Source organism: Sarcophilus harrisii, chromosome 1 (assembly GCF_902635505.1).
Source record: "Sarcophilus harrisii chromosome 1, mSarHar1.11, whole genome shotgun sequence".
Lineage (NCBI taxonomy): Eukaryota > Metazoa > Chordata > Mammalia > Dasyuromorphia > Dasyuridae > Sarcophilus > Sarcophilus harrisii.
This window is the reverse complement of record NC_045426.1, coordinates 264,279,946-264,294,792: the sequence shown is the minus strand read 5'-3', so window position 1 is coordinate 264,294,792 and position 14,847 is coordinate 264,279,946. Positions and strand designations below refer to the sequence as shown.

The 14,847-nt window shown below is 31.8% G+C and overlaps 1 protein-coding gene across 11 annotated transcripts in view; it reads left to right on the top strand.

The window, feature by feature from the left end:
* Positions 1 to 14,847, top strand: part of SUN1 (Sad1 and UNC84 domain containing 1) — a 73,594-nt gene that overhangs the window by 21,791 nt on the left and 36,956 nt on the right. For 10 of the 11 annotated variants that reach the window (XM_031941534.1, XM_031941526.1, XM_031941516.1 and 7 more), the window contains 3 exons: positions 241 to 338; positions 9,334 to 9,519; positions 10,943 to 11,136. In XM_031941534.1, coding sequence (XP_031797394.1) covers positions 241 to 338; positions 9,334 to 9,519; positions 10,943 to 11,136 — 478 coding nt within the window. The remainder of the gene's footprint in view (positions 1 to 240; positions 339 to 9,333; positions 9,520 to 10,942; positions 11,137 to 14,847) is intronic. The other variant, XM_031941483.1, reaches the window with a different exon arrangement.

Here is a 14,847-nt window from a genome sequence, read left to right as displayed (position 1 = left end):
ATATACTGTACAAATCTAGGAGCTTTATATATAGGATTCAGCACTTTAAAAAAAAAAATATATATATATATGTAATCTTTGAGAGGGAAATAGAATAAATACCAAAAAGCAACTACTAAAAGGAAGTATTCTAGAGTGTGTAGCTATGAGAAATGTTTTAATATAGCTACTACTATTAAGCTATATGATTTTTAAAATCTTGTTATTTTTAAAAAGTCCTTATTTTTTTATTTGCTCCAGTATGATTTTGAAATCTTGAACATGGATTTTTCACGTCTCCATACATATACTCCTCCTCAGAGTGTACCAGAAAATACTGGCTACACATATGGACTCAGGTGAGTGACTGTGGGTATATATGTGTTTGTGTGTATAAATGGTTTGGGTTTTTGATTGTGATGTTATCCACATTGTTCTAAGTGTAAAATGTATATCAGTGTTTTTCATTTTTTTAAAGTATGTAAACATTGTAACCATGAAAATTTAATTTACTAATAAGTTGATTTGTAAACATAAATTTTTTAACTAAAAGATTTCTAGTGACTCAGTGATTGCCCATTCCAATGAAATGTTATTCCAAGATTCCACCCAAAATGACTGTTAACATTAAAAAAAATCTTTGTAGTGATAGGATCATCAGATCTCTCATCTGTAAAATTGGGGTATTTAATTAAATGGCTTCTTATAGTCCTTCCAGTTCTATTATGATTCTTTGACAATAAGTTAATTGTATTGATGTAATAAAAATCTTTAAAAGATTGTTTTTTGTTGTTTTGGTAATGTGAGCTACAAAATAACTATATAAAACAAATATCACTTGAAGAGGCTTTAGGAACCCACTTTTAAAAATAAATAATCAGTTTTCTATTTTTTAGTGTGTTGTCATTTAAATCATTCTGTACTAAAAATTCAAGAGGTGCTACTCAGTGCATAGGAATCTGGTCTTTGAGTCAGAAAGACCGGAGTACAGGTTCTGCCTTTGACACATACTTGGCTCTATGGCCCTGCCTGTTTCCCCTAGCAACTTTCCATTACTCTTCAGTTGCTTAGCAGTTGTCCATCTGCATCAGTTAGAAGAGGGATTTTTTTTTAATGTTAAACATGGTAGAAATATATGTTAAATCCAATATATGCATATATGTATACAATTTTCGTGCTACACAAGAAAAAGAGAGAAGCAAAATAAAATGCAATATTTAACATGTATTAACATGCCAGCTAGGGGAGAGGGTGGGGGGAAGGAGGGGAAAATTTAGAACAAAAGATTATGCAAGGGTCAATGTTGGAAAAGTTACCCATGCATATGCTTTGTAAATAAAAAGCTTTAATTTAAAAAAAAATGCAAGCAAACAACAACAAAAAGAGTAAAAATGCTATATTGTGAACTACATTCAGTTCCCACAGTCTAGAGGAGGGATTCTTAACCCTTTTTTATATCATGAATTCCTTTAGCATCTTGGTGAAATTTTTGAACCTCCTCAGAATAATATTTTAAGTGCATAAAATACATAGGATTATAAAAGAAGCAATTTATATATATATATATATATATTTTTTTTTTTTTTTTTTTTGGTGGTGGGATTAATTACATACCCATGGTCATACACAGCTAGTAAGTGGTGTCTGTGATGAGTTTTGAACTCGGGTCCTCCTGACTCCAGGGCTGGTATTCTATCCACTGTGTCATTTAGCTGCTCCTAACCCTAAGCTTTAAAAAACAAGTTCATGGACTCCTGAGTTGTAGGAACACTGGCATTTCTATACTTCAATGAAATCTTATGGTCTTCCTCAAATGCTAAAATTGATAGGTTTAAAAAGGTAGATTTTTAAAAAAAATCTATAATTGTGAATCATAGAATTTTAGAAAGATCAAACTCGACCTTACAAATTAGGTTTTCTAACGGAATCTTTTTTATAGACAAGAAAATGGAAGCTTATTTGCCTAGGTGAAAGTGATAATTGCCAAGATAATTAATGGTAGTTCTGAAATTAGAATTAAAACCCCCTAATTCCTAAACTAATGTTTGTTCTACTATATCTGTTTTCAATAGAATTTTGGATTTTTTGTAAACTTAAAAGAGTGTATGTGGTTACAGTCATAAATATTCTACATTGTACGTATTACATACATATAGGAAATTAACAGTATTGAACTGATTAAAAACTTGATTTTTTAGAAAATGTTTTGGTTGAATTTAAGGGCAGTATGTTTTAAATTATATGTATATTCACAAATACAGCTTTCATTACAAGTTCTTATGAACTATTACTCTAATGAATAAAGATATTTAACATTTATAAAAAACTTTGGAAGGCATTTTAGACGAATTTTGTTTGAAAATTTAGAAAAAAATACTATCTTAAGTTCAGTTCTCTTACATTACTTTATATCTGATTCATAGTTCTGATTGACATCACATTTTCCATGGCAACCAGTGTTGTTTGCATAAACAGAATTATAGTCTTTGATAGTGGAATGACTAAACTCAGTTTTTATTTTCTATACAATGAACATAACTAAAGATTGGTCTTTATAATTTTTATGTTTATTTATTAGTTGTGAAGACATTCATTTCAGACTATTTTTAAAATTTTTTGATCAAGTTTATGTTAGAAAAACAGCATTGGTGTTCTGTGGTTGCCTAAGAGATGAACATTTTGAAGTTTCTGTAAAATTAACTCTCCTTTTTCCTTGTTATAGTTGTAAGTAGGTTTGGGACTTGCCCAGTTGAATATGCAATTGAAAGTTAAAAGAGGATAGATACCCTGAGAGCTTGGGAGAGCCTAGAATGTTGGGCTAATACTTATTATCAAAGAATTATATGGTTAAGTTTGTGTGCCTCACTGATCTTTGTTTATGTCCTCACTTTAAAAAATAGATGAATTTCTAAAAATCCTTATAAATTTAATTTTTATAAAAGCAAGTCATATTTTAAATGTTCTAGGATAACTTACCCTTCAAGAATTAATGAATCCCTTTGTAAGATAGATGAAGAAACATTCCTCTGATTTTTTTTTCATGGATTGATCTGAGTTATAGATTTGATTTGGTATTAAAGTAAGATCTATCTCTAGGTCAAGTTGTTATAGCAAATAAAAATCTCTATGTAGAGCTATAACCTACTGCCTGTTTTTATTAGACAGTAGTCAATAAAACAAGATATTTGATTAGACCTTGAGAGTTCTGCCATCATTTGACCTGTGTCCTTATTTGAACTACACAGCATGCACTTTTTTAGTTGCTTTTCTCATAAATTTGAGGTGATAGAGCTAAAAATATCTGAAGGATTTCATTTATATGTTGGTGAGTTTGCCTTTTTTTTTTTTAAATTTATTTTATTTGAAAAAATAATAAGGAAAAAGATACACGGGAAAGAAATACAAAACAAAATAAAGCAAAACAAAAGAGAACATTGTCATTTGCCCAGCAGAATCAGGGAGGATTCAAAATATTTAAAAACAAATTACCAGATCAAGAAAGTGTATATATTATTACGAGAAGAAATTATATTCTTGAATGTCCATTTTTTTTCTTTACTTCCTTATAAATTTGGTTCTCTGCTGTACACGGTGTTTATTCTTTTCCCTCCTTTTTATTCCCCCCCAGCAAGCTATATTTAAGAAAAGATATAATTATGTTTACATATATAGATTTATAAATGCATACACATACTCACATCCACACTCATCCCACATCCACATGCATGTCTTCCCTATCCTTCCTGCCACTTTAATTCAGTTCCATAACTTGCCTTGCTATTACTTAACCTCCCCCCACCTAAGAATTCCTCCCTTGTCTTCTTTCCTTACCCTTTGTTTCCCCATCCATCCATCTCTCCTCCCCCTGTTTCTTTTGGAGGGTGCTATACCCTTCATAGTATATATGTAGTGCTGCCTATGTTACCTATTCCCAATGTGAATAGGTTCTCAGAACTACGAACCCTCTTCCCCACCTCTAATGCCTTGTGTCTATTTTTATTCTGTATCTTATTTGTATAATATGATTACTATTTTTACTTTGCCTCTGCCAATCTTTCTTTTGAACTACCCTATTGTTAATGTGAATCTTAAACATGGAGTATATATTTTCTATGTTAAAAAAAAATAAATAATTTGTCTGTGTTTAAATAGTTAAGTTAAATGTTAGTTAAATGTTAAGTTCCTTAAAATTGATCTTTCATATTAACTCTTTTATGTTAAATTTTCTATTAAGTTCAGGTTTGGTTGACAGAAAGTCCTGGAAATCTGCAGGTTCGTTGAAGGTCCATTTTTTTATGATTCAAAATTATCAATAACTTTGCTGAATATGACATTTTTTTGGCCGCAGGCCTAGTTCTTTTCATTGTTGGTAGATAATGATTCCAGGACCTATGGTCTTTTATTGTAGATGTTGATAAGTCTTGTATAATTCTGATTGTAGCTCCAGCATATTTGAATTGTTTTTTTCTTGTTTCTTGCAAAATTTTCTCTTTGATTCTGAGAGTTTTGAAATTTGGTAATAATATTCCTGTGTCTTTTCCACACAGTATCTCTTTTGAGGTGGTGATGGATGGATGGATTTTTTCTATTCTACTTTCCCCTCGTGTTCTATCACTCCAAGAAAATTTTCTTGAATTATTTCCTGCATTATTGTGTCATGGTTCTCTTTTTGTTCAGAATTTTCTGGCAGTTCAATTATTCTTGTTTTCTAGATCTATTTCTCCAGATCTGTCATTTTTCTTATGAGATGTTTCACGTTCACATTCACATCCACAGCCTATTTTCTCATTCTTCATAATCTGTTTTGTTATTTCTTAGTCTTTCATAGCTTCACTGGCTTTCCCTTTGCCCAATTCTAATTTTCAAAGAATTATTTTTATTTTTGAGATTCTGTACTTCCTTTTCTAGTTGGTTAACTTTTTTTTCATAAGCTTCTTGTTTTTCTTGGATGTTTTTAAACTAAAATGTTTAGTTTTTCCTCAATATCTCTCATTTGATTTTAAAATTCTTTTTTAAGTTCTATAAATTCTTACTGGGCAGGAAGCCATTTCATGTTACTCTTGCCGAGGTAGAAGCTTTTTTTTTTTTTTTTAACTAAAGTATTCTCCTTTGAAATGAACCCTGGTCTTCCCATTCCCATAATATATTTTCAGTGGTGAGGTTCTTTCTTCTTTGCGGATTATTATTATTATTTTTTTAATAAGAGGTATTAGTGTAAGTGCCTCTAATTGTAAGATAGGGGGATGGTGCCTCAAGCTTCCCTTCAGCTCTCCACTCTAACGAGGAACTCCAAAGCAAGAGCTCCACCTTCCTGCAAGTGCCTACAGTCAGCAGTGTTCTTTACCCAATGCTTCTGTATTCACCTGCTGGTTCTTTCTCACCCAGGGCAATAGCTCAGCAGCACTGCTGGGTCTGACTTCCCAGCCAGAGGAGGGAGGTTCTTTCAGTGTTCCCAGACTCAACCCCTAACTCTACAAACAACCTGGGAGGTGAAAGTCTCTGTGGTTCTTGCTGAATGAAGTTCCAACCACATCCACCCAATCTGGGAGATCCCCACTTGCTGGGGAGGTGTCTTCACTTCAGACTGGTTAATCCCCAGCCCAGGGTCTTTTCTTCAGATCTTCTCTGGTTGTATCAGAAGGACTTCCACTTCTGCCCCAAATCTTCTTGATTTTTCACCAGTCTATGTTTGTGTTGCAGCTCAAATTTGTTCTATTTGTGGGGGAAATCAGGAGAGATTGAAATTTACCAGCCTACTCTGCCATCTTCCCAGAATCCTCCCTGAATTAGTCTTTTGGCAAACAGTTGCTTGTGGTTATTGCACTTCACATCAGTTGGTAAAATTCCAGTATTTATTAGATAAAACAATTATTTGAATAGTTTTTCAGAGAAAAATATTTTTACATTTTTGCATTTGACTAATATGTAAAAGCCAGGAAATAGAAGTTTAATTAAAAATTAAATATTCTTTATGAAGATAATAGACCAAAATTAAAATGTTTTATTCTATTTTAGGACCAGATTAGGTTTTTACTGTTTGAGTCTTATTCTAGCTAATGTTCTTAATCTTTTATATTGTTTGCTAAACAACCATGAATATACTTTCATGTCAGTTTTCCCTTCTAATTAAAAATTGAGACATCTCACATGTTCTGTTTTGCTTTTTCATCCCCCAGTCATTCAATAGAGACTATAGTCTCCTTTTTAGAATGTGTTATGTTTTGAAAGCTTGTACACTTGTTCAAATTCTGAGTGTATTTTTCTGTGGAAATAATGTTATGTTATACTTACATAATCTCTGTTGAACTACTACCCAAGTGTTGTTTGGATTTTGTAACATCTGAAAAGTTTTCTCACTTTGAGATTCTATGATGTTATTCTTGTGCTGAGGCTAAAGAGGTTGGTTCTGAAGATGATGTGTACATATGCTTATAAGACATAATTATGGAGGGAGGATTATGGGAAGATGGTCGAATAGTTTAGGAAATTCCAAGCTCTTTATATTTCCCCTAAAAACAAGACAAAATAGTGCCACAGGGTGAACATAGAGTGGCAAAAATAGACAAGACTTGGGGCAAAACACTGGTCTTCCTGGGACAATCAAATCTGAGGAATGAGATTTGACTCACATGAAGTGTCAAAATGAAATGAGAGATTAAGGGGAAAAAAATTAAAAGAATGAAAAAATAGAAGAGAATGTGAAACATCTCATAAGAAAAACAGCTAATCTGAAGAAACAGATTAAGAAAACAAAGAATCATCAGACTATTTTAAAGGTATGAACAAAAAAGAAAATTGTCCCAAAGTGATAGAACAAGAGGGGAAAGTAGAAATAGGAAAAAAACCCTGCTAATCAGCACCTGAAGGAGATTTTACAAAGAAAACCTAGAGGAATATCATAACTAAATTCCCGAACCCCCAGATCAAGGAGAAAATATTGACAAGAAAAAGAAATCAAATATGATGTAACTATAATTAGAATCACACAAGACCTCACAACAGTAACATTAAAAGATTGTAAATCTTGGGGTGCTATATTTTAAAAAGTAAAAGAACTGGGGTTACATCAAAAATATGCCCAGCAAAGTTAAACATAATTCTGAATGGGGGGAAAAATGGACATTCAATGAATTGCCAGACTTTCAAGATTTTTTTTTACATACAAGATCCAAGAAAAATATAAGGTAAACATGAAAGACTAATTACAAGGGACTCAGTAAGTACAAACTTTATTTTTTATATGTGGAAATGTAAACTGTATGTCTAAGATTGTCATTAGAAATTGAATAGTTTGAAACAAAGATTGGAGTAGAGCCAAAAATGATGTGATTCTGGAAAGCAAAACCACGTAAAACATTAATTAGCTTATACAAATGAATTGAAAGAGGAAGAACTGAGAGGAATTAGATGGGGAAGGATGGCTGGTAGAAGGTAATAAAAGTCTTCTAAATTCAGATAGCAACAAAAGGACAAAGGGAAAAGGTGGGGGGAGAGGATAAGGAAGGGATCTTTGGGGAGGGTAAAACAAGGTAGTGGGTAGAAGTAAAACAGAGGAGTCAGGAGGAATAGGAAATAATAGATATATTCAGACATAAAAGATCAGGAGTGGAATTTATTATGTAAAAAAAGTAAGGGAATAGTCATGATCTTAGACAAAATTAAAGCTGTTAGATTAATCAAAAGAGAAAAAATAAGAAACCACTATATTTGTCAATCATATTAATCATTATTGTTTTAGACTATTTAAAGAGTAAACAGCATAAGGTTGGAATGTTGCTGTGCTGTTGGAAATGATAAGTAGGTAAAGTTAGAAAAATATGGAATGACTTGGACTTCTGACGGAAGATATTAACTACCTTCAGAGAAACAGAGGACAAATAAGCATAGTTTATCCTTTTTGTTTGTTTTACTAAAGATTTTTATTTTCAAAGCATATGATTTTCATCATTCACCCTTACAAACCTTATATTTCAAATTCTCCCTCCTTCTCCCTCCTCCCTCCCTTAGATGGCAAGTAATCCAATATATGTTAAACATATTAAAGTATATGGTAAATCCACTGTATGTATTATACATATTTATACAATTATGGAAGCATAGTATACTCTTACATAACATGCCTATGAAGGTATATATTTATTATATGTGTATGATTATAAGTATATAGGTATATATATATGTATATATACATGTACATGTATATGTTTTTGTGTGTATATACACATTTGTGTATATATCTATATATGTATTTTACATACATGTGTGTAACTACATATGTACTTAATTATAGCTGCCTTGGAAGTTGTGGTAGAAAAAAGGGGGAAAAAATGCACAGCAGAGAATAAAAGAAAACCTATGAGGAAGCAAAGAAATGGTGGTCAGCTCTGAATACAATGTGTAGTACTTATGTAGGCTTTCTTGAAATGGAAATTTATTGCTTTATATTTTGAATTCTTTCTTCTGTTGTGCATATAGCATTTTTTTCTTTTACTATTTAGTATTTAATTTAAAAATTTTTAAGAAGAGACATAACTATGTATTAATTTTGTTTAAAACAAATATCTCTACCAAATGTTTGGTAATTCCTGTTGGAGAAAATTTTCTTTATTAGACTTCTTTGGTTAGTACTAATAATTTTATTTTAATATTAGTATTTTTTGTAGTATCCTGCTTTTAAAAAAATATGGTTTTATCTTGGATTGTGTTTAGAATTATAGATTTAGAAGTGAAATGGTACTTAAGAAAAATATTTCAACATTTAATTTTATTGGTGAGAAAACCGAGGCCCCTCCCCACCCCAAAAAAAAATATTACTCAGAGTGATACACATAGCAAGGGAAGAATCAGAATTTGAACCTAGTTCCTTTGATTCTTAAATCTAACTAAAAAAAAACATAGTATGCAAAGTATTCTGTTTTGTGCTATAAGTTCTTTTAACCCAACATGAATATTAAATATATTACATATATATTTCAGGATGAACATTTGAAATATTCTTTTTATCTTACTAAGTTGCTTTAGTAATTTTTCCCCTAGCTTTAGAGTTAAATACATAGATGTTTAAGAACTCTTGCTATCACAATAGGAAATATATTGTTCATTTGTTTTTAAAATGTAGAGGTTGTTAGGAGAAGTTTTTGGTCAAGAACTGTGCTGTTCTTTTTTAATGTGCCAAGCCATCTTGGGCTTAATAAATTTTTTATTAGAATAATTATAGTTGCCATTAATGATAAGTAGTTTTAGAAATGTTTTGGCCAAAAAATGTGGGTAATCTGTTCCAGTAAATATTTTTAAGTTTTATACCAAATGACATTAAATCTTGATAACCTCGTGATGAGTTTGTTTTCATTGTAGTTCAAGCTATTCTTCAGATGCCCTGGATTTTGAGACTGAACATAAATTGGATCCTGTGTTTGATTTTCCAAGACTATCACGTCGAAGCTTGCATTCGGTCCCTACAACATACACCAATGATGATGGTCAGGTGGAAAACACTCACTCCTATACTAGAAACGCTTCTCACAAAGACAAGATTTCAAAGTAAGCAGCATTTTGCTTCTTTTCATTTGATTTTTAAAAACTATTCACTATTCAAAATCACAATATATTTATATCCTGTGTAAAACTTTATCTTAACAAATTTCCCCTATTAAGCATTAATATTATGTTGCAAATTGTTGATGAAATATTCAGATAACCATTTCTAGAATTTATAACATTATTGCTCTTCTACCAAATTAAGCATTGACATTTTGTTCAGTTGAAGTCCTATTAACTTATGTTTCAAAGTGCTGAAGAGACAGCTGCCACCTAATAAAGTAGCTACAGTTCCAGATATAGTACTAATAGTCATGGTTTAGAAAGTTTTATTCATCCAGTCTAATGAAAATTGAACTTCAGCTGTCTGACCAAATGTCATGGAAAGGAAAAGGGATCTTACCAAAACAAACATGCTACAGTTCAGCTCTATATATTACTAATTAAGATAGATTTTATAATGTGTGTTTCTGTATTCATTAAAGATCACATGGTAGATTAAGGTCTATGAATACATTGTTTAGTGATTTTCATATACATGCAATTTATGGCCTTGTTTCGTATCGCTATATCAAAAAGTCTAAGATGATTTTCATGCTTTTGAGAAGAATTAAGGCAGTAGCTTTGACCTTATTCCGAGCCGAATTGTAATCTATTACCACAGATATTTAGTAACAAAGATGATGAAAGAGAAAAAAAGTGAGTGGCATTTATAGGAGAGAGACTCAAAAAGACCAGCAATTAAAGTTTCATATTGAATTGTTCTCATGAATTATGAGAGGATTAAGTTTATAAATTGTCTTCTTATGTAGCCTTACCATAATTAATTTGGTAGAAAGAGTATGCTCTTTTTAATGTTAAAACTTTAAGATAATTAAACATGTATACTAAATGCTTTGGATAAATTTAACATAATAGAAAGAATTGTCTGACAATTCTCTGTCTTTTCTGGAAGGATGGGAGACTCAGCTGGGGAATAGGAGTATAACTGAGAATTTGAGCCTGTGCATAAGAAGCTTTTAATATGGAAATTGTGTTCAATGACACAGATTAGAAACTTGGGCATTTTTCTTATATAAGATTAAATTTTCATAAAAACTTAGCTTTGAAGTCACTTTTGTAAAGTTGATGGAGAATTGTAAATGCAAAAAGGCATATTCCAGATGTTCAATCTGACCTTGATTCAGTAAAATAAATGAAAATTTTGCTTGTCCTTGGGAAATAATATGAAGTTTCTTTCTTGGTTTTGATGAAATATAAAAAGTATATTACATAAATTTACAAAAAACACATCACAAATTATTTAAAATGTTACTCTTGAATTTATGTTCATTATGCATCATAATCAACTTTATCATTAAAATTTGATCGTTTTGTATTTATCAGAGAAAGTTTACTTTTTTTTTTTTCATTTTTATTTGAATAGGACATCAAAACATCATAGAAACACAAACAAACAATCTTTGGCCCTAAATCATACAACAAGAAAAGCTACTTCCAATTCCTCCTCCCTTCTCAGCCAGAGTACCTTTGATAGTCATGCTAGTGATACGTCTTTAAGATCCTCTGTCCTGGATGAGTCTTTAATTCGTAAACAGACCAAAGTTGTCCATTTCTGGGGTGAGTTAATGAGAGGTATTTTTTATTGCCTTTGGAATAAATTATGTGAAGTGTGTTTATGCATTTATTTTGAATGTATCTCCAATTTGTAAGAAGCTCAAACTATGCCATTTACTCTTTTTTTGTGGGGAGGGGGAAATGAGGCAATTAGGGTTGTTATTTGCCCAAAGTCACACAGCTAAGAAGTATTAAGTGTCTGAGGCCAGATTTGAACCCAGTTTTTCCCGACTCCAGAGCTGGTGCTCTATCCACTGTGCAATCTAGCTGTTCCTATGTAATTTACATTTTAATAACTTTTTTGGGCTATTCTTAGGAAGTAAGGTACATATCAATCACTTTCTATTTTATAGTTAGGGAAACAATTACCATTGAGTTTAAATTATTTGCTTATGGATATAAAGATACTAATTTGATTACTACTTCACTCTTTCATTTTGCTGTGTTTAATTTCCCAGGGTATTTGGAATATTTGTTTTTGTTTTTATCTGAACAATTAAATAATATAATTGGATTTCATAACGAGATGTATTTTCTAAGTATGGTGTTGTAGAAATCACCGTTAAGTAAACTTGACAAAAAAAATCAAACTAGCTAATCTAATATGATATACTAGAAAGCTTTGAAGTTATTATATGAAACAGAAGAAAATTAAAGTTTAGGGACTTTTGTTTTAAAATTCCTGAGACATTGGAAAGCAATTGTACTATATAGGTAACACAGTAATCCTTCGGGACTCTTTCTGATTTGACCCAATGGACATAAATATGTAATTTTATGATTTGCCTTTTTTCTATAGAAAAGTGATGTTATTAGGGACTACTTAAAAATGATAAAATAATAAATAAGTTTTATTTGTACTATCTAGCAGATTGAGGTTGTCTAAGAATTGTGATCTCAGGCTTGTTATACTACTTGTTGTTTGTACTATTACAATAATGGCAGAATTATTTAGGGTTACAATGACAAAGTAGTTTTCTTTATACTTGGGCCTCACTTTTTTTTTATTATAGCTTTTTATTTGCAAGATATATACATGGGTAATTTTTCAGCATTAACAATTGCAAAACCTTTTGTTCCAACTTTTCCCCTCCTTCTCCCCACCCCTTCCCCCAGATGGCAGGTAGACTAATACATATTAAATATGTTAAAGTATAAATTAAATACAATATATGTATACATGTCCATACAGTTATTTTGCTGCACAAGAAGAACCGGACTTTGAAATGGTGTACAATTAGCCTGTGAAGGAAATCAAAAATGCAGGCAGACAAAAACAGAGGGATTGGGAATTCTATGTAGTGGTGCACACTCATTTCCCAGAGTTTTTTCACTGGATGTAGCTGGTTCAATTCATTACTGCTCTATTGGAACTGATTTGGTTCATCTCATTGTTGAAGAGAACCACGCCTATCAGAATTGATCATCATATAGTATCATTGTTGAAATATATATTGATCACCAAATCATTTCCAATGGAACAGTAATGAACTGAACCAGCTACGCCCAGAGAAAGAACTCTGGGAGATGACTAAAACTGATTTGGTTCATCTCATTGTTGAAGAGAACCACGCCTATCAGAATTGATCATCATATAGTATCATTGTTGAAATATATATTGATCACCAAATCATTTCCAATGGAGCAGTAATGAACTGAACCAACTACGCCCAGAGAAAGAACTCTGGGAGATGACTAAAAACCATTACATTGAATTCCCAATCCCTATATTTATGCCCACCTGCATTTTTGATTTCCTTCACAAGCTAATTGTACAATATTTCAGAGTCTGATTCTTTTTGTACAGCAAAATAACGGTTTGGTCATGTATACTTATTGTGTATCTAATTTATATTTTAATATATTTAACATCTACTGGTCATCCTGCCATCTGGGGGAGGGAGTGAGGGGGTAAGAGGTGAAAAATTGGAACAAGAGGTTTTGCAATTTTTAATGCTGTAAAGTTTCCCATACATATAACCTGTAAATAAAAGGCTATTAAATTAAAAAAAAAAAAAAAAGAAATATATAATGATCTCCTGGTTCTGCTCATTTCACTCAGCACCAGTTCATGTAGGTCTCTCTAGGACTTTCTGAAATCATCCTGCTGGTCATTTCTTACCAAACAATAATATTTCATAATATTCATATACCACAATTTATTCAGCCATTCTCCAATTGATGGACATCGACTCAGTTTCCAGTTTCTGGCCACTACAAAGAGGGCTACCACAAACGTTCTTGCACATACAAGTCCCTTTTCAGGCTTCACTTTTAATCTTCAAAATTCTTTGATGAATGAAAAGAAGATTACGTAGAATGAGATAATAAATCACAATGTTTCTCAGTATTCTTTCCTGAGCTTTTTTCTCTTCTCTCTCTATACTATTTCATTTGCTGATCTTATCAGCTTCTATGGTTTTAATTACCATCTCTATATTGATGATTCTCAAATCTCCCTTAATCTTTGTGTTGATTTTCAATCTTGCATCTCCAATTGCCTTTCAAGACATGTCAAACTGGAGATCTGGTAGACAAATTAAACATGTCCAAAAAAGAATTCATATTCTTTACCTCCTACTTTTACTTTTACTTTTTACTTTTACTGTATATGGCAGCAGCATTCTGCCAGTCTCTCAGGCTCACAACTGAAACTCCTCACTATCTTTCACTACTTCTACCCTCTCTCTACCCACATCTCTATCCAAACTAGTGCCAAGGCTTCTTGATTTCACCTCTTTCATATATTTCCTTCTCTCTTCTAATACTGTTTTTATGCTAGTCCAGGTCCTCCAGTGGATCATCTGAAGCCTGGACTGTTAGCAATAGCTTATTGGTGGACCTATCTATCTTAAGTCTTTTCCTACTCCAGTCTCTCCATTCAACCATCAAAATGATTTTTCCTAAAGTGCAAGTCTGATCGTGTCCCTTCCTACTTGATAAACTTAATCGCTCTCTATCACCTCTAGGATCAAATCAAAAATTCTCTTGATATTCAAAGCCCTCTCCTACCTTTCCAGTCTTCTTACACCTTACTTTCTGATCCATCTCTTGGCTCAAAACATTTACTCTGGCTGGCCCCTATGCCTAGAATCCTTTCTCTCCTCAACTCCATCTACTGACTTTCCTGGTTTCCTTTAAATTTCAACTAAAATCTTTCTTTTATAGGAATCTTTTCCCAGTCCCTTTAATTCTAGTGCCTTTCCTCTTATTATCTGTTTATTTTGTATATGATTTAGTTTGAATATGTGTTTGCATGTTTTCTTCATTAGAGTGTAAGTTTCTTGAGGTCAGGTACTGTCTTTTGCCTCTTTTTCTATCCTCAACTCTTAGCATGTGTCTAGCATGTGGTAAGTGCTTAATAAAGTTTTATTGAGATAATTTTTCATAAAACTAAGCATGGGAATTTGAATAATGTTTATTGTTAGAACATTTTTTGGATCACTTAAAGATTTTAAATTTTAAAATGATAATTATTTTATTTAGCAAGAGTTGATGTCCCTTTGACTTTGATAAATTTTTTTTCTAGATCATTACGTGTTTCCTTCTAAGCCAAATTTATCATTTCAGTTGAATAGCATAATTTTAAGTTTTAATCTAATGGTTACTAGGTAGCACAGTGGATAGAGCATTGGGTTTAGAGTTAGGAAGACTTGAGTTCAAATCCATCCTCAGACACTTTCTAGCTCTGTGCCTCAGAACAAGTAATTTATC